Consider the following 20,949-nt stretch of genomic DNA (forward strand, 5'->3'; position numbering starts at 1 on the left):
TCGATAGTGTCTCTTTCTCCTCGATCCGTCGGTATTGCTGGTTCCACAGACCACAGCTGTTTTCCCAGAGTCTCCATTGCCTCCATTCCAATTCATAATTGCTACTGAACCCAGCCAAAAATCATGGATTGGGGACAAATCGGACACGTTCCAGATTGTAAGAAATAATCATTTAATTCCAACCTTTGCGATATATGATAATGTGTTATGATTAACTCTGGAAAACTTTGTAATTTTTAGTCCCTACATGGCGTGCAAAATTAAACTACTATCGTACTCATCATCCTATCATTGTGGGATTGGCTATTGTCGGTGCCATATCAGTTTCTTACTCAGTGTACAAGATAAACACATTGGAGGAATACCATCATATTCCGAAGTACAAGGATAGATATCTTGGTGAGTTTGATATTTTGTAAAGTGAGGTTATATAACAGGAGATTCATGCAATTTTATATTATACTATTGACGTTCTGGGAACATTTCTGTTGAGAGGATTGATAGAAGATTGATTATATGAAGAGAAGGAATTACTTGTAATTTTCTCAGTGAATAATTCTGAAGTGAATCTATGAGATTGACTGAATGGATTTGAGCTGAAGTGGTAAACAGAGTCAATTTTGTCTATTAACTAGTTTTCAATGAATATCTCAGAATCGAAGAAATATTTTGTTTAAAAAATTAACTAAGAGCTAACTCCACTCATTACGGCTTGCACATCGTTTCAGAGTTAAAATGTCGAATTCAAATTACGTTCGATATTTTTTTAAATGGATTCCTCATCACGAGCATTAGCTGAAGGATTAGGAAAGATCGATGTTAAGTGAAAAGTTCTATGGTTTTTTTGAACTGTCAAATAAAATTACTGGGAGTTAGAGTCCCCACATCGTTCCACTTTTGCGCTCAATCCTCTGAACATTGTGATTTCTTCCTTTTGCGAATTTTCAACATTTTTTTACTAATTGATTTAATGGAATTGTTTCAGTGTACCGTCCAGATGACCCTCACCTCAAAATGATACGAAGAGGACCCATTGGGTTGGATCGTTACAGGTACAAATGAGTATGTGAGCTGTCTGTATAGAGTAATGTAACGTAGTGTACTCAATTCAACGGAAATCTGAGAAAAATTTAATATCTTCTTTTGAGAATTAAGGAAAATGGTCTTCATAAACAATGTTTAAGGAGTCCTTTAAATGGATTATTACTTATTGAATTAAAATGAATAATGAATATATTGAAACTAGTAAACATTGATTATTATTTGCCACCAAATCCACCAATTACGATTATTCATTTTTTCTGGAATTTTCCCCCAAAACAGCATCAACTCAATAAATATTTAAGTATCTAAGAAAGTGGAAAATCATTGACATTTGCGACTCTTTTATTGATGTGCCTTAGAAACGAATGACTCTACAGAAAAACATGAAGTCTCTTTAATATTTCCCCCAGGGTCATTCAAAACAGTTCTACGATAAATTGGTAAAACAAATAATCCCCCATTTCGTTTAACATAGTAACATCGAGGACTGATGTGTACTTAGGAAACAATATCTGATGACCTTTTCTATTCAGAATTCCGCCAATTGCAAAAAATCTTCCCTGACATATTCTCCAAACTCATTTCCAAGATAATCACCATTACAATCACCATAAAATTTCTACTTGCGTTTTTACGATTCACTACTTCGTAACAGAAGGTAGCCATGAAAGCTCAATAAACGATGATAGACATCTCGAACCCCAATCAAGCTCTCATTATCATGAAATAGAAGATTTCAAGAATTGAAATTCAAGGGAAATGGTTCGCAGCTAGTCAAACAGTTTTTCGTTCCTGGTAGTATACCGTATTTTTCGTGGATATCTCAAAGTCCTATGAGAAATATTCAATGTTTTATAAATATTGGATTAGAATGTGCTTAATTACATCCCACGCCATTGCATTTCTCCACGATATTATTTTCAAATAGTAGAAAAGTCGATCGAATTCGACACAAAAATTTACGATATGTTCTTTCAATAGAAAATATCCGATAGAAACTAGTCGGTAGAAAAAGTGAGTACTACAATATATGAGTTGAGGAATTTTTTTCCCTATACCACAGTATAATAAGTTATACAAAAAATCTCATTTCGCGATTTTTTATCCAGCGACTCTAGTTCAGTAAACATAAGGATTGAAACTTCTATGGGTTTTTACTCTCTGTTGAAGACTTGCGCAAATTTGAATTACTCATTCTGTTGAATTACTCATCCTCCTTTACTCCTCAACTTCTCCCAGCTATAAACGGTTTTTGTGGCTTGTTTTTTTCTTTTATGATCAATTCGTGTAAACTGTTGTGGTGACCGTTATGACTTGGAAAAACTGAGGTGTAAAAAAAAATCATCTTTCTACACATTTTATATTCAGACATATTCTGCAGGAATTCCCAGTTAGAGCTGAGACATTTCCTTAAAAAATCTTGCTGTGCAATAAATTTTATTTGTTTCTATTGAATGGAAATTCAATCGAACTGTTTCTTTCAGTCCTATTCAAAGTCCTTCCCTTCTCTCCTGAAAAAGTCTCCCCAGTTATCCACGAGAAACGCTATTGACCCCTAAAAATCGAAAAAAGACGGTGAACGAATCTTAGCCAACGTAAAGCTCACAACCCAACAGGGGTAACCATCCAACCCACCAGTGCAGAATGATGTAAAATCGTGGATGGGAGGTGACGAGGGTTGCTCAGGCTATCAGAGTCAAGCTGTTGTAGCCCCCCTCCCTTCAACTCCATACCCCAGTGGTGCGGTGAAGGCATCCCCGAGGTTTTTAATGCGCAGGACTATCGTATCAAACCGTAACTGAGGGAGTGTGAGTGGCTCTGTGCTTTCACTCCTCTCGATTTTAGTGGAAGTAGTAGAGGCACTGGAGTACGTCGAGCTGTGCAGACGAAACTGTTTCGTGTTATAGTGGTTTAGAATAGCTAGTGAATATAGCTGATCATTCCCTAGATTATTTCATTATCGTTGATTTTTTTTTTTTTGAGCGAAAACCAAAAACTCGACACTCTTGCTGAAGCTGGACATCTCTGCGAAATACCTGAGAGCTTGCAAGTGATTTAATCGGGGAACTGTTGCTCCGACGGCACGAGATCGTTATCAGGGTTCAATTTTCCATTTATTTAGAAGAATAATTTACCATTGCCAACAATTTTCGATGGATGGAGGGGTTTCTTCTGGAAGTGTTTGATTTTCGGGTTTAGTTTTATAAGTTTTATCTCAAGATTTTAAAAGACAAAGTTGGGAGAATTTGGTTGATTGAGAAATTGGTGATCTTCGGTCGTGGAAGGAACGTTGTTTTGAGGGTGAACGTCTTCTGGAGGATCAACTTTTGCGTTACCCAAAGGGCCTCTTCGGGTCCTTACCATCGGCGCAGTGCATGTCTCAACCCTCGAGCCACAAGCTTTCGTCCTGCAGCGCTTTGCCAACATTCCTGAGGTAACTGATGAGCATACTCATGGTTTGTGATGGATTATAAATTCCTTGGATGATGGTTTGTGTAGACGCGGGGTATTTATAGGCTTTCATGGGGTGATATTGCCGGAGTATTTATAGGTAAAATGTGTCAGTTGTGGATGAATGAGAAATACTGATCTCGATTGGGTCACGAGGGTTTTATTATATTTTATTCTGAGGTGGAGGAGATTAGGGGATACGCTTTGTGGGGATGATTTTTTTTTTTGAGGTGTCGAGGGAGTGGGGGTCAGGGACACACTCCGAGGTTTCTTCTGGGGGAATGAAAGTTCCAACGCAGATCTGAGATGTTGTAGATCATTGGAGAAGATTTTCAGGATTAGTTTTGAGAAATGGAAAACTCTTCAGGGGGTGGCGGTTCGTGAAAAATATTGATGAATTTTTTATTGAAAAATTTCCGAGTATAATTTTTCAAGGTAGAAAGCTTATTAAGGAAAATATATTTTTTCAAGTTGTTGACAGGACCTTCCGTTAGGAAATATTTTGGAAATAATTTCCGAATGTATAGGGGTAGAATTTTTCGTGAACCATTTTGCCAGGTGATTTAGAATTCTGGCTCGTGAAAAAGATTCATTAGTTCTTATGAATCATTCGAGAAGTTTTGCAATGAATTTTGGACAGTGGAAAAAATGATAGGGGGAATGGGTTGAAGGGGAAATTTCGTGAGGTTTTTGCTTAACACTTATAGACTATAAGGATTTTAAATGGAAAAAACTCCATAAAATTCAAGAAACTTTACACATTGTGAAATTTTCAAATGCCGTCCGGCGTTTTTCATTAGTTTTTATGTACCATTGAAGGAGACTTTGGAGGATTAGCTTTGAGAAATGGAAAGCTCTCGAGGTAGTGCAGGTTTGCGGGCAACTTTTATGGATTTTTCACCGAAAAAAATCCAGGTCTAATTTTTTATGATAAGAAAATATTTTTGAAAAATATATTCAGTGTTTTTTTTTCTCCAAGAAATATTTTGAGGATCATTGTTTAATAATTTGGTGCAGAAAGGTTTCGTTCGATAATCCTTTGTATGGGACGATTCAAAAATATTTGTCCGTTGTAACAGGTTTTCCGTAAAACCAAAAAACTTTGTCTGATTATGAAATTTTTGAAGCGAAATGTCTTCTCAGATTGTTTACAAGTTTTCATGTCATGTCATGTCATTAGAGAAGATTTTGGGAATTAGTTTTGAGAAATGGACAAAGTTCTAGAGGGAGTAGATTTAGGGGTAGATCTCCGGAGTATTTTTCCCCGGAAAACGGCCGCATATAAATCATTTAGGTTTGAGAATTGAATTAAATCTGAAATAAAATCCGAGCTGAATTAAATATGTCTGGAGCAAATAGATTGAATGATAAACTGGAAACATATTAATAGCCAATGAAGTTGTGCCCTGTAAAACTAAATATTTAAAAGTGTTTCAATACATTTATCATTTTCTATTTGCGTGAAAATACGGTTGAGAATTACGAAATCCGACGAAAACACAATTTTTCCAAAATTTGATGCACCGTCTCTTGAAAGAATTACAATAATTTCAAATTTCAGAAAAAAATCAAGAAATTTTGAATTATGGAGTAGTAGAACAGAGTTCACATTTACTCCATTTTTCAATCAAAATATGAATCATTAGTACTCGGTATCCGAAATTGCTCCACGAATTTGAGAGTCAAGAATATATTACCCTGAATTTTTCTGATTTTTATCACTTTTTTTGGTACGGTAGAACTGTAACGCCCCATTTTCATCGATTTTTCCATCAAAGTGTGACATTTCAAAGGCGAAATACCTTGAAAAAGTTCAGTAAAACTATCACTTGATATAATTTGTCAACAGTTTGTTTATGAAGCTCCGCCTACACTTCCAAAAATCGAATTTATCCAGAAATACCTACTCGCTGAAGTGATAAATATATCGACCCCTCAATTAATGCTCGCGTCCCCATCATATCAAGAATTCCATAAATAATGAATCCTCCCCTTCCCGGCGGATTTCAGAACCAAGGCTATTCCGTCAAAAAAAGAACGTGAACCCACGATTAGGATTGAACAATGCGAAGCCACATTAAATTTCTTCTCCTGCATTTCTATGCATATGAACTGGCTGACTATTCCAAAAATAAATCCCTGACTGAAATTGATTCTCTTCTAGTAATTTCCTTGCCTCCTATACTGAAAATCTATTCCTAAAAAATTTTAGTGTCACCATTTCATGGTAATAATAGTGCTTCTACGTCTCGAACAATCTCATCTATCCGGAAATATTCATTTGACCAGGTGATAAATCCATTCTCCGATTAAATCTCCGATTAAATTTTCCCTGAAAATCCCCATATTAAGAATATTGCGTGAATAAAAATCCGAAAACACGATTTGCGCCCAATCGATCAATGCAATTATTCTGCTGTACATAAAGTTAAATTATAATCGAGTAATTGCATTAAGCTCCGCTCGTTCTAAATCTGTTATTCACAATTTCTCATAACATATGGATAGCTCAGTGGCAAATTATGGAAAAAAAATTTCTAGATGGCTTAATAATTACTTGAAAATTGCACATTCTCAAGGCCATTTTTTCTATTACATTTTTTTATACGGATACTCAAGCACTAACGCGTTACCTGACCGTCTTTGTGAGATCATTAGCAACTTCAAAGCGTTTGGGACTAAAAAATAATTTATTCAGCTTTGAAACTTGAGATTAGAAAAATGGAAAAACCTCATGGCAGAGCTGGAAATTTTCTGGTAATAATTTCGACGATCAATACTGAAATCTCTACCCACACCTCAAACAATTGAATCCATTCGGAAATGCTCATTCGAACCGGTGCCATATCTCCCGATTAATTTCCGAATTCCCACTAAATCAAGCGTTCCATAATTAATCAATCTCTCCTGAAGATCCCTACATGGAGGATATTTTATCGAATAAAAAAATCAGAACACACGATTAGAATTAATCAATTCCAGAGCACTGAATCAAGCCACATCGTCCTGCACCCATAAATGACTGATCACCATCGCTGACAGTATGTCCACCAAATTCATATTGAATTATTTCAATGAGATTGTCCGACAATAGTGCATCACGGTAACTTGGATGTCGGCCAAATTGATCCTGTTGCGGTTTAAAACAGTACCACTGGGTACGTATTGTATCTATACCTGTAGATATGCAGTTTGTCCGCCGAAACAGCTGTTGCCCGAACTTGTTGCACCCGAGATATTGCTCGGAAGGAGTGATGCACTCCTTTTACTGGAATTACGTCTTGCATGACTAGAATTTACCACTAGGTATTGACTAAAAGCGTTGTGTGCACTGAGATAATACTACACATACCAAGTAATTACCCCAATAAATTCTTTGATAAACTGATAAAATTGTCAATGCAAATCTAATAGAACTCCAACAGAGTTTTATATGAAACTTGAAAGTTTAAAAATTTTAAGTTTTCTATGAAATATTCCCCGGCGCGTTTTGGCGATGAATGGAATGAATTCATTTGTTAGAAAATAAGTTTCCTGCTTCCGCCACTGATTGATACGAGTTTTCCTGTTTCATTTCGGAGTTATTTGACAAATTGAGGGATTCGGGGAAACATATGTGTTTGACTTTCTGGGGCATATGTCATAAATTGAAACGGTATTTTTCGTGAGATTATGTGGAACTGGAGAAGAATCTGTTGAGGACTGATTTTCCAATTATTAGACAAAATGTTGTGGGCAATTTAATAAACATATTGGTCCGATTCGGTGGATAACACCGAATTCGATCTGGAATTGGAATGGAATTCTTCCAATTCAGTGTCTGTGAAAAACTTATCGCAAATTTCTTGGAATGTTATATTATCGGAGTGTATCGATCCTAATCCATCACCTCAATTTACTCTGAATTATCCCTCATTAAGGACCTAGACCAGTTGCGGTAGCCCACATTAGGCGGATTACAGTGATGAAATTACGTTGCTGACCTGGCGAAATAGAAACATTAATCAACATGGCCAGGCATAGTGCTCCGATCGTTGGGAAACGAAGCGGCATTTCGGACTAGCTGAGTTGAAAAGAGAATGCCTTGTCTTTTTGTTTTATTGGTCACAGAACAGACGGCTTTTACCGAGTACCTCTAGCGCTTTTCTATACTCAAACAAAACTCTAGAATTTTGCAATAGTAGGCCAACAAATAGATTACAGAGTGGTGTAACACTAGGGATACACATGCCGACCCATCGACTGATGATTGATACGTAGATCACGAGAACTGACAGTGTGAAAAAGTAATATAAGCTTCAGCTACTGCACATCGGCTTTTGTTCAAGCAAATTGTCAATTCAATTAGTTCTTTCATAGAAATGTGGGCTGTGACATATTCTAAGTAAGCAACATATTCTGTGATTTTTTTATAAAAATTCCTGCGCATTTCGCTAATTTTTCTTTTTCACTCCCAAGAGCTCCTAAATTTATCGATATATTCAATCTACTTTATATTCAGAAATAGAGTGAAGAAGTAAATCGAATTTACGAACTGGAAATACCAAATAAACTGAATAATCTAGACCCCTTTCATGCTCAAACTCTATAAAAATATACTATTTCACGCAATCAATTGCGATAGCTGTCGCCAATAGCCAACATTTCGATGAATAGTTCATCCTCATCTTCATCAAATTTCCCATAGTCTGCGTCTCAAGGATCGTCACTATTGGAATTTTATATGTTCATTTAAAACTAAAACCTTCATGATACTAAAACATTGAAATTGGAGATGTGAGATATTGTGTCAGCAGGTGGATGATAAAATTTATACGAAATACTGGGACAATATATTGAGATTGGTTTCTTTATGTTTCATCAGGTCTTTCATTGGAGCCCATTCATGTCAATGGGGGCCACAGTGATTCTCCCCTCCTGATGTTTCATGTTATAGCCTGTGCTCTCATATTTTCTGGTAATCCCTCGTGGTAAATTTGTTGCAATGACGACATTCATTCATTATTTGGTGATTGTTTGTTTCGGGTGGAATTTTATTACGAGGCTAAAATCGGTGATAGAATAAACAAGCCTTTTCTCAGAGGAATTTTATTGCATTTCTACTGAAATCATGTGAATTATTGGATTCGAGGGTTGAAAAAGTCAGTAGAAGTGGATTTATATTAAATAAGTGATTCTTTATGCAAAGTTGTAAAAATACATCTAATTTCTAAAGTAAATTATGATGAAATGTCATTAGAAATTCTATTAGAATTTTATAGATAGAAGTTTAATCGGAAATTGAGGATTGGATTTATGATTTAATATTGAGCATCTTAATATTAAACCCTCGTTGAATCATTTGGGGTCATTTATACCCCTCATATTGGCGTTACACTCATGTGTTACTTTACACCTTCGGGCAAATGATTGCTGGTAGTAAAAATTGATTGTTTCATATCGCAGATTATTAAGTGGCCATTAAAAGTGAAATATCGTTCTCAATGATCCCATTATTGAACTCTCGTTGATCATTAATCACAAACAGTTATAGATTTTCTATTGAGAGTTGAGAGAAGGGAGGAAATGAGAATGATTTCATGGTTTCTACATCCAATTTATAATGCGACATTTCAACAAATTTATTTAAGTCCATCGGGAATTGTATTAAGCGATATTCCATTAAAAACCCAATATTCGGTAAAAAAATTTATGTCTTAAAATTTTAAAAGTATAAATCAATAGAGTTTTTTTATTAAATAGACTCTCCAGACACAATTTTTTTTATCTACTTCTTATGAATGATAAATAGAAAAATAATTTTCTAATTTTCTACAACTTTTCGTACAAAGTTTAATTGACAAATGCGGTGATTAAAACTTGTTCAATCTATAGTGAGTTTATATCGAACTGCTAACGATGTTTTGATGTCGCTAACAAGGGTATAAAAACGATTCTATGCATTTCAAATCTAATCCAATGACGTGTTAAAAATTCTGCCAACTCTAACGCCATGTTCATCAGGTAAAAGCAGTTCTATCAGGGGACTCGGCTTATAAATGAACACTGCTGGGACTAGCTTCATGGAATTTAATAGCTGTAGAAGCATAGGTGTGCTCTGAATCTCCATTTGCTAGTTTTTTCTCATCTCTCACCCTCTAATTAAAAACATAATTTATCCGCAACTCGTAAAATTGCATTAGTTCACAGCATTACGTGTTAATATGCAATTAGAATGTAAGAGTTATTCGTTAATTATTATTTCTTACAAAAATTCAATTTCAACTAAATTCAGTGACTTTTGTAATTTTGTGATTTAGGAAGAAAAGTCGATATCATATTGAACATATTTCTGTGAAGACATTTCTTCGATAGTGATAATTCTATTTCCGATTAATCGACTGGCCCTATTCTATCACAAAATTGACAATCGAAATTGACAATTGAAGGAGATGACGCCAAAAACATCTTCGCAAGTGCTCGCAGCAGCGAAATTTTATGTCAGAGTGGAAATGTGGAGCACATTCGACCCTTCCCACAAACCACTCGAGGATGAATCGATCAAGTGGTACAATTTCCACTTGCAACTTTCGTTCACTTTGGATGAAACTTGACTCTAACTTCGAATTCACTTTCTCAATTTCCGAATACAGCCCTGAGTTAAATGTACTCTTCAGTATCAACTTTCTAGCTTGCTCCTTTTCAAAATCTCATTATGAAAACAAAGTCCATTGTCGAAAAATTGAGAAGGATCAATCCAACTAAAATGGAACATTTTTCATTTTCAATATCTCCAGACTAAATACGATTTTAACGAGCTACCAATTGATAAAAGAGGTCAACTTCATCCTATTGTTGGATTTTAATTTTTTTTTTATCAAAAAATCTCATCAAAATTCCTCATAAATCGAGTTGCTGATACCCTCCAAAGTTTCCCCTAAAATAGCCTGACACCTAATCGCTAACGCCAGCAACAAGCCCAGTAAACAGCTAAAGCCCCTGATACGATGGCAATTTTCACGCCACTAATCCCCCAACTCCGAAATACATTTTGACATCAATTCCAAGACAATTAACCGTTCCCCCCCTCCGATCGAGCCGACGAGACAATGGGAGTGTAAAAATGTCCTCGTTAATTTTAACGAGAGAAGAATAACCCGTTAAAAAAAAATGTGGAAAATCCGTTTACGAAGGTAAATGAATATTCAACAGCTGGAGGCGTGTGGCCGACTGCTGTGTTGCGTGGAGCGACTTTGTGGACGTGGTAATGCCGTTGAGGAGGGTGAGCCTCAGCAGCCGTTACGTAGACGAGGTGCAAGAGACCTCGAGGGCCCATCGGGAAGTGAAGATGGGATACTTCCGGTGCCCGTTAGCCCGAGCCCAGCATCGACATCATCACAGGAAGACTCGTGCAAACCACTGCCCAGAAACTGCTATCGTCTCATTGTACTTGGCAGTGCACGAGTTGGCAAAACTGCCATTGTAGCACGGTGAGTCGTCAAACTTTTGATTAGAATTTCTTGTGAATAGATCAAGTCCCTCCAGGGAATCGTTCATTTTAATTGGATAAAAACAGTAGCAGCGGCGAGATTGAGTTGTTCAGTTTTTTAATTCTCAATGGGAGACAAAATAGTTTCCACCGACTCAAACTGATCTCCATGCCTGAGGACTTCGCTTGGGGATCGGTATTTGCAAATTTCTCCCCGATGAAAACATGGAATTCTATTGAATTCAACTTGAATCAACTCTGACAATCAGGCGAGGCTATTCAAGTGAAAATTACGTCGATCGCTTACGTTCAACAACTTGAAATTTCCATTTAATTTCGTGTTCACAGCTCATTGAAATTTTCTTGTTCATTGAATTCTTAAGGTCTTGATCTTCTTCTTGCCTGTCCTTAAATTTGAAATTTTCGAAATATTTCTACGCTGCAACCAACCGGAATCAATCAAATTCAAATGCAGAGTGCGATCATGGAGAAATTCCTGAAAAACGATTTACTGTTGAGCAGTTTTCATTCAGATAAAAGCAAGAACATTCTCCAATACATATTCTGAATACTGAGATTTCCATGATTTTTTGAGAAAATGGAGCAGCTTGACAGGCGCTATATATCAACCTCTATTGGAACTCAATCTATCGGACAGTTTTCCAAATTCTTTATTTTTCCTCGAGAATCGATTTTTCAACAATTATTTGAAAAATAATTGTACGATTCGCATAATAGATAGTTTTGAATACTAAACCACTGAAGTTTCTCGTTCAGTTTCATGAGTTTTTCTTGAATAAAAAAGTTAACACTAAAAGTTCCTCCAATCATTAAACAATAGCTAAAACTCCTCGACCACTTTGATCTGCTCAACTAAAACCGCTAACTTTTCCGACAAAAGAACTTTCTCAACTATCTCTGGAACAGAGTCACCGAACTAAAATGGAACATTTGTCACTGACTGGGGTGACACCTAAAACACCTTCAGAAACAGATAAACCCAAGCATTTTGGATTACACCATTTACAGTTCGCCGTATTAAGTCCAGATGTAGCCGAGTATATCTGGGACGACTTGAACGACCTAAAACCCCTCGTGTTACTCAGCACGCTCTTTCTCTCCATTTCTTTGTTACCTATACATATACAACCCCCAGTGAAAAACACTTCTCCCTTCGAGTCTTCCAGAAGAGCTCCTCCACCATCTCCCTTCCATTCCAATATTTTTATCGCCAAGCACGTAGAAAACAAGTGGCTTAATATCTGATGTGAAAGAGCGCCTCCAAAAAGAGGGAAGACACTTTTATTCTTTTTTTTTTCCGGGAGAGACTGACGCGCTCGCTTTAAGCGATGTGCACTGTACCGTATCGATGATATGACCCTATCCAACAATAACCTAGACTGGCTTTTCAGTGTTCCTGAATTGGTCGGTTCATTGATTCAGTTCCCTTTTTTGGGAGAAATAAAAATGGATGGGTGGTCGGAAATGATATGGTTATCATCATCCATGCAGTGGAGGAAATTATCAATTGCATTGAACGGGAAAAATTGCTCTGACAATAAATGGACTGTTGAATATTTTTTGACATCAATTACGTCTCATTTTTTTAAAAATTTTTCAGGACACCTACTCGACTTGAATTTCAAGGTAGTTCAATATCTACCGTAAAAATATACCAAAGGAGATGAAATTGATATTTTATTATGATGCACCCACAGAGAATGGGGTAAAACGATCGTTTTCAAAGCTTCAATGTTCTCAACGACGATAGAGTGAATGAAGCGAACTTTACCTCATGTTGAAACCAAATAAATGTCTTGAGAAAAGTCTAAAGTCCTTCGCATTTTGCTCCCTCGAGTTTTGAGTTATCGACCATTTAATTTTTTGCTCATGGAGAAACCTATTTTCTAGGATAACTCAGGAAGCTATCCCGCAAGTCTGCAAATATTCAATCGCTGAAAGGCAGTCAGTGGCATAATTATTTACAGCCATAAACGACGTTAGTTCTATTGTAATTTTTTGAGGAGTTATTGAAAAATGGATTTTCAGAGAAACGAATATGAATGATATCTCGAAAGTCGGTCAGTGGATTGAGTTCCAATAACTCTTAATGGATGATGCCTATGAAGGCTTCTATTCACTCAAAATTTCATGAAATCGTTTGGATCTGGGTATTCGATACAAGGAACGTTCTTACCTTTATCTCAATGGCAATTTCTCATCTACGAAACATTATAAATTTTCTTCATGATTACGCTCTGCTTCCAAGTGCTGCTAATGCAAGCTGTGCACGAGGTAGAATTATTTTTCAGCGTGTTTAATTTATAGAGAGGACTCAAGAAGCAGAAGTTCGTGAAAACTCAACGAATATGCAAATTTCCATAAAACGAGGAGTTGAACACGAAATTAAAGTGAAATTTCAAGTTGTTGAACACTCGACGTTACTTTTACTTGAATAGTCGTGCTTACCAGGGTTTTTCAGCGTTACATTTTGAAAATATCTTCATGACTAGGAAAATTTTAATATTTTTCTCCGGCCCTACGGTTCTCCACATATTTTCAAAATATTTTCAACTTTTCTAACACCAATCATACAAAAATTAGCTTCATCAGGGCATGGGACAATCTTGAAAATAATTATCACTGATTAATTAAACAATTAGTTAATTGTTTCCGTAGTGAGTTAAAAGTTTCCACTTTCAGATTTCTCTCAAACAAATTTGAGGAAAGTTACACCCCAACAATCGAAGATTTCCACCGTAAACTGTACAGAATTCGTGGTGAAGTTCACCAGTTGGATCTCTTGGACACGAGTGGTAATCATCCATTTCCTGCCATGCGACGGCTCTCTTTCCTGACTGGTGAGTTACAAAGACAAGTAATTACAGCAAAAAATAAAGGAAAGAAAAATAGTTCATCGATTTTTCATCGATACAGTGGTAAGATTGAAATAGAAATATCGTTGGATACCCTCAGGGAGTTTGAAGTTTCATATTACACACTTTTTTCTTTTGCTAGCGTTCGACCTTTATCGCGAGAGCACTAGGGCTCTTGTATTCATGTGAGATTGAAAACAAATGTGGAACAGAAAATGAGAACAATATTTGGTATACGCAGAGAGTGGAAGAAATGGATGAAAAAGAGGGTATTCTGCGATTAATATTTTTCATTTAATGGAAACTAGAGATTTTTGCTGAAAAAAATATGTCGATTTATGAACGACTTCCCCAATAAATTGTTTGTTAAGAGAATCACTGTGAATTATTGCTGAGACCTGTTATGACAGAAAAGAGAGCCCATAGTTGAATACAAATTCAATAGAATTTTTCAATGATATTTTATTTTGGATGAAAACCCTCATTATTAAGGGAATTCATCTCACTCTCAGTTATAACATCATTACCAATGGAAAATGCCTTAATTTTTCATGGCAAATAGAGCAGGGAAAGTTTTTTTCCGAATATATACGAGGAGTAACACAATTTCCAGGTGATTTATTCGTCGTGGTATTCAGCATGGACAGTCGGGAGTCCTTCGAGGAGGCAATTAGACTACGTGAGGCAATATTGGAGACTAAAATAAGCGCCATACAAAGCGGAAAGAGCAGAAGCAAAAGCCACCACAGCCTTAAGGTACCGATGGTCATCGTAGGTAATAAATGCGACCGTGATATAAAGTACGTTGAACAATTTATTAATCCCCGATGGAACTACAAAGCCAGTGGAAAATTCAATTTCAAGCTCCAACCAAATGAAAAAAGATACCCAACCGAGAAAAATCGTTTTCAAACTCTGATGGGAATTAACGAGAAACTGTTGATATTCCATTATTTTCAAACGCTCTCTCAACTTCCGGATTATTGAATACACTTTTAGGATTAAAATTGACCCTGATCGTTTCCATATTTATATTCAATTCGCCCGTGAATATGAAGAATATCATCAATTGCCCACAGTTAACGCGTTATTTTATTATTGATCGAATATGTGAGGTGAGCATTGATAAATGGATTGGATATAATGATCCCGGAAAAAGGTGAATTCGATTGCTTGAATTTTTATACCGGATGTTTGGGGAGGGGGAAGTTGTGGGTCTGAATGCCGGAAATCCTCTGATCTGTCACATGCATAATGAGGATAACGAAAGCCCCACAGTTCCTTTTTTTTTATGTACACAATTGGCTTCGTAAAATGCATGTAAAGTCCTTCAGATTTCATGTAAAATTCTCATAAATATGGATTTATTATTCATGAATTTTCTGCTGGGCCTGGCACGTACATTCAGGGTGTACGGAGTGAGAGAGGTGATTTTAATTGTTGCGTATGTTTGATGAAATGAGAATCACGTGTGAAAAAAAATCGATAGATAACTCATTTGCTAGAAAACACAGTTGGAGTTCTATGGTAATTTATTGAGGGTCTATTTGAATACTTGGGATTTCACAGATGACCGGTATTTTCTTTCAATATGTCAGTAGGGTAAGGGATTTGTGCAAGTTCATGGCTGTTATTTGACCAATATTTCTGTTCAATACTGTCTTCTTCTCACTCCACACGTGTGGAGTGATTTTTTAACTGTAAGAAAAAATATATCAACGAAATAATTCTTAAAATTGAAGGAAAATGTCCCAGGAATGTTGTGATGTACCCTGGCACGTATATTGGACATCCATTAGAGTGCCAGAGGTAATTTTAGTTGTTCCGTGTGTTTTGTAAAATGCGGATCACGTACGGGTAAAAATCAATAGGAAAATTCCCTCGAAAATGCAGTGGATGCTCTATGAAAATTTATTGAGAGTCGATTAGAATTCTTGGAATTTTTATTTCAATTGCTCGGTTATGCAATTGAGTTGTCAGTTTCATGGTTTTTATTTATTTAATAGTCTTATTCAGTACACTTCATGAATAGATTAACAAGGATATAAAAAGTGAAGAGTTCATAAAACAGCAGGGAAACGACCAAGTATTGCATGATGCACCTTGGTGCGTATATTCAAGACATTTAGAGTGCAAGAGGTGATTTTAATATTTCCATGTGTTTGGCATAATAAGAATCGTGTGTTGAAAAAATCGATAACTAACTGATTCCCCAGGAGATGATGATGAAATATTATTCGTGGAATTTAGTTGAACAGGAAATGAAAGTGAAATTGCTGATTGTTAAACACCCAATGCAATTTTCAAATAGATTATTGTGCTAGCATCTGATTGTTAAAATTGTCGAATACCCACACCTACAATCAATCGTCGATTCTTCAGATCGCCTGAAGTCATCTTGAGTTAAATTCGCGCGCATTTACAATTCTAAAAATAAATAAACCAATGTTTCCACTAGAGGCAATATTCCTTAATTAGAATAAATGATTCAATGAAAATGTATAAATTATCATCCGCACTGAAAAGTTCGATAACTCTCTGCAACAATATCTCATGGATTGCAAAAACTCAAAATTGGCTGACTGCAATGCGTCAAGGAAACAACAATATTTTCCACTGGCTTCACATTAATTAAACCCACCGCAGTGACAATTGGACATCCAAAATAATGATTTTCCCTGAATTTAAAGGGTCGTTACTGCTGAAGAGGCCCAACAGTACTGCGCAACCCAGGACGAGTGTTGTGTATTTGTGGAGGTGTCAGCAAAACGTAACTACCACGTTGATGAACTTTTTTATCAGCTCTTTGTTGTGGCTGGATTGCCACTTGAAATGGCACCAAATCATCACAGAAAAGTGCCATTAACATTCGGCTCACCGACAATGCTACCACCCTCTCAGGTACTCATTAAAATATTCTATTTCCTTTGAAACAGCTGAGATAATTAGGGTAGACCGAGGCAAAATGGAACACCAAGAGTACCAAAGACTTCACATATTTGAAGAAAATTCTTTTTGTTTTTAGTTGAGAATCGATGGTCGTAAGGGCTATTCGGTTAGAATCTTCAAATGTATATCCCTTCATCATCTGCCCCTCGAGTACGAAAAAAACGCCAAAATGTTTGTTGAGCTATTTTGGCTTAAGGGTGAAATGATCTTGAGGGTTAACCGACTTTCAAAGACATTTGAGTTCACAGTTAGATTATCTTGGAGGTAAATGATCCTTGACACTGCCCTGCTCCAATTGACCATCATACATGTCCTCAAAAATCGTTTGACCCTCAAAACCATCTGCCCTTTGACTAAAGTAATCGCCGAAAGCACAGAAAAATTCTTTTATTTAACAAAATGGTAATTATCCTTCTCGTCTTATTTTGCCTCGCTCACCCTCTGAAATAATTATAATACGAATGAGCGACAAGAGGAAAAAACTTATTATTCATTTTTCTTGTGTTGAAAAGCCACGGCACAAGGCAACGTTAAGTATTAAACGTCGGCTGAGTGATGCCTGCGGCGTCGTAGCTCCCAATGTACGACGTCCTAGCATCAGAACGGACTTGATGATTATGAGGACCAAAACGTGTTCCCTTGCCGCTGGAAATGAGAATATTACACCTGGCTCAAGAATTACCCTGAGGTCATCGGAGCCAGTCAGGAGTTGCGCCATTCAGTGATATAATATTAATTATTGAATTATTGTCATGATTGAAATTGTGGAGAAGCGATGCTCGCACGACTCGAGTTATTTTAGAATGTGATGGGACAATCGTCGATTGGAAAATATCTATTTTAAGCTTTTGAAGAAATTAACAAATTTTTAAGTGATAAAAGTTGAATTGTGTCGATGATTTTGTTGGATTATCTCGGTAAGAAGTGGATATAGAGGAAATTTTCATGATAGTTCATTACTCAAGTGCGATAAAGACTTTTTGCCGAGTTTGAGGGATGGAAAACAAACTGCAAGAGACCTTTACAGTCAGACCAGTCAGATAATCTATACCGTACGTGCTAATGTGTGTAATTCGGCATTTACTGCACGGAGTGATGTAAAATATTTTTTATTGCAAATTTTTGCTGTCAACAAAAGAAAATTCTTGTGACAATTTATCGTATTATCTAGTATTACCAAGATAACACCGAAAATAGAAAAAACGACTGGTTCATATTGTCTAGGATTTTTCCTTCATCTTTGATGAGCATGAAGTGATGCCTAAGGACCTTCAGTTTTAACCATCAACTGGAAAGGTTTAATTAGTAAGGGTTAAACGACTTTCACGGATGTTTGAAATAAAAGGTCAAATAGAAGGTCAGGCAACCATTCAGAATTAAAGGTCTTGTGATCAGAGTGCATAGGGCAAAGGAATCGGATAAGATCATTTGATTCGTAAAGCTACGCCCTTATTTCAAGGACTCCATTAAATTAAGATAAATAGTCGTTTTTTCTGATATTTCCTTTATCCCCCATATCCCTTTTCTCCTTGTGAATATATCTGGATTGAAAACGAGCGGAATTGTTATTCAAAGGGAAAATAATTAAGAAATGAATAAACAATTGAAAATTTCACTATCTCCATTATATATGGAGATTTTCAACAGAAATTACAAATAGATTGTGAGTGAATCGATCAATATCGTTTCATCTCTCGACCAATGAATAAATAATTTCTTATTTTTATTTAAACACATGACAAACACAATCGACACCATGAATAAAAGTTGAAACGCACACGATTGACAACTTCCGATTGAGCATTAGTGATAAATAGATTAATCGAGGAAAAAAATCTATATTTGATCATTGACTTCTCTTTCTACTGTATATAAGTATGAGCGAACAATAACGCATTGAGCGTATGAAATATGGTATTCAATAATACGAATATTCAGATATTTCAATGGTTTATCCGACACAGGAGAATAGCAACATTGAACCCTTCGTCCAACGTATGAAGTTTTCTAACACAATGTGCGCAAGTTTTTGTTCGGGCAGTTTTTTCAGCACATTGTTATCGAGGAATAAAATAGTGATTCAAGGGGTTGTATCGCGTGAGTTGTGGCCACATGAACAAGTTTTTCCAGGGTTCGAATAAATTTTGATCCGTTGCTTTCAATTTGGGAGAGTGAAAAAAATTTTATAGGAAATTTTTTTTGCAGATGATTTTTTTAACGGCAAAAAAGTTTTCAATAAAATAGAGAACCAAACGACCATTAATGATCCTTTCGGATCATTCTGCTGAAATCTACATTCGAACATTCTTTAGGATTGTTCGATCCTTAATACCGCGTTAGGATTTTACGTTCACGTGACATCAAGGATGATTTGACCGTCAAAACTCACTAGAATTACAAATAAAAAAGAGAAAAATCTACTTTGTTCTTATTTGAAAATTCCATGATGTTCAGGGGCAAATGATTGTCAAGATCAATCAATCCTCAACCCTCAACATTCTTTAAACTAATTCAAGCCTCGGATATAAACAAATCGAGAGTTAATTTGCCTCTGCGGAAATAACGTTACGATTAATTGTCCCGGCTCGTGAAATTACTGTTGTTCATTCACTAAAAAATCGGTCATTCAGATGTTGGACGAGGTATTCATGAATTCTCCCATATATCAGTTTTCAAATATAATAGTAATGATATCGTTCAGATCGCCTTAATTAAATCTGTACCTATTTTAGATGAACACATTGTTGGAAGTTGAAAAAACTAAAATACCAACTGCGGGTTGAATTTTCTTGATATTATAAACTAACAAGTGCGTCACACAATGAACCAATTACATATAAATAATATATTATCTGTACATAATAAAGAAACATTTCGTAGTTGTATGAGTCTACAGTATTGTAACTGCAGTTAACTCATGAAAAATAAACAACATTTTGACTTTAGATGATTAATTGATGGCGAATTCTATGAATAATGTTATAAGCTGGGTGAACAAAATGGATGCGATGGAGATATAAGGTATTTTTGAATATACCTTGCGCTATATGAGATAGAAAAATTGATTCATGTAATTATTGAGAATTTCATTTTTTTTCAATTTGTTGAAAAAGTGAAGTATTTTATTTTTCATTGGTACGTGATAATAAGGAGGATTAAAGACAATAAATTTAATGACTTATGAATTTACATAAAGGGGATAATGAATTGGTTTTTTGGCAAAATTTAATATCTCTTTCGGTAGTGAAGTGGTGTAATTGAAACCGGATGAAGGAATTTACTAAATTTTCAATTTTTATTTTAGAGTCAATTATTTTGCGAATGAGTGGCTTTAGGATAATTGAAAGGAAAAATATTTTTTTCATAAACCGACAGTTGCAGTCCCATCGGAAAGCACACACAAAAGTAAAGATATCACGTTAAAGTGGGACGGTGAGTATTGCTTGCCTTGGTGAGTATTCGACTGTGTACGCCAAATTAACTTCGTATTCATAAACGGATAAAATATTACACAGGTAACGCGTGACGTATTGTTAGTGTGTGAAACTGGCGTCTTTGTGTTTTAGTCGGCATTAATGAACGTAAACCCCCTTGTGCTTGAATGCAGCGACTCGACATTTCGAAATTCATTTGTCTTTGAGATAATCACAGAATAAATAGTCGACTATGATTTTCACACCAAATTCGAAAGGAGAAGTTCTTTCATCGGCCTTTTTCATATTTAACACCTCGAAATATCAACATACTGGATATATTTCAGGAAAAAAATGCCAATGAGTTTCCCAGGTTACTAAAAAATATGTCTCCTCAATATCGACTTTTTCTATTAAACTCCACACTCGAATAAATTATTTTCTTGTCAGTCTGATAACTCTTCAGTTCAACGTAATTATGGAAAAATATAATTCTGATTAGGAAAATATTCTGCCGCTTCCTCCGTAAAGCACTCATTCTCGAAGTGTAAAGGAAATATAGATAATAAAAAGTGGCTCTTAAAAAATATCCACTTCACTATTGACTTGTATAATTAATATGCTAACGATTCAGCAGTATTGAATGCATATTAAGTACCATCACACGATCAATAAATGTCTCCTCCTTAACGATCGGCTGTTTAAATCTAATGGAAGTTAACCTTGCATAAAGAGAGCAGACACATAA

General features: G+C 35.8%; 2 protein-coding genes across 2 annotated transcripts in view; one reads left to right on the forward strand and one right to left on the reverse strand.

The window, feature by feature from the left end:
- Nucleotides 1-20,949, reverse strand: part of LOC135164200 (uncharacterized) — a 109,793-nt gene that overhangs the window by 39,124 nt on the left and 49,720 nt on the right. The gene's annotated exons all lie outside the window — the stretch shown is intronic.
- LOC135169129 (dexamethasone-induced Ras-related protein 1) lies at nucleotides 10,672-19,733 on the forward strand. The gene is made up of 5 exons (XM_064133895.1): nucleotides 10,672-10,964; nucleotides 13,667-13,824; nucleotides 14,453-14,639; nucleotides 16,530-16,740; nucleotides 17,301-19,733. Exons 1-5 carry the CDS (start codon nucleotides 10,672-10,674, stop codon nucleotides 17,511-17,513), a joined length of 1,062 nt encoding a protein of 353 aa, XP_063989965.1. The 3' UTR covers nucleotides 17,514-19,733.

The sequence above is a fragment of the Diachasmimorpha longicaudata genome, chromosome 1 (assembly GCF_034640455.1).
Source record: "Diachasmimorpha longicaudata isolate KC_UGA_2023 chromosome 1, iyDiaLong2, whole genome shotgun sequence".
NCBI lineage: Eukaryota > Metazoa > Arthropoda > Insecta > Hymenoptera > Braconidae > Diachasmimorpha > Diachasmimorpha longicaudata.

Coding starts and splice junctions, on each gene's coding strand:
- LOC135169129 (XM_064133895.1), top strand. CDS start 10,672: ATGAATATTCAACAGCTGGAGGCGTGTGGCCGACTGCTGTGTTGCGTG. Junction 13,825..14,452: donor ACGGCTCTCTTTCCTGACTG/GTGAGTTACAAA, acceptor CACAATTTCCAG/GTGATTTATTCGTCGTGGTA. Junction 14,640..16,529: donor AAATGCGACCGTGATATAAA/GTACGTTGAACA, acceptor CTGAATTTAAAG/GGTCGTTACTGCTGAAGAGG.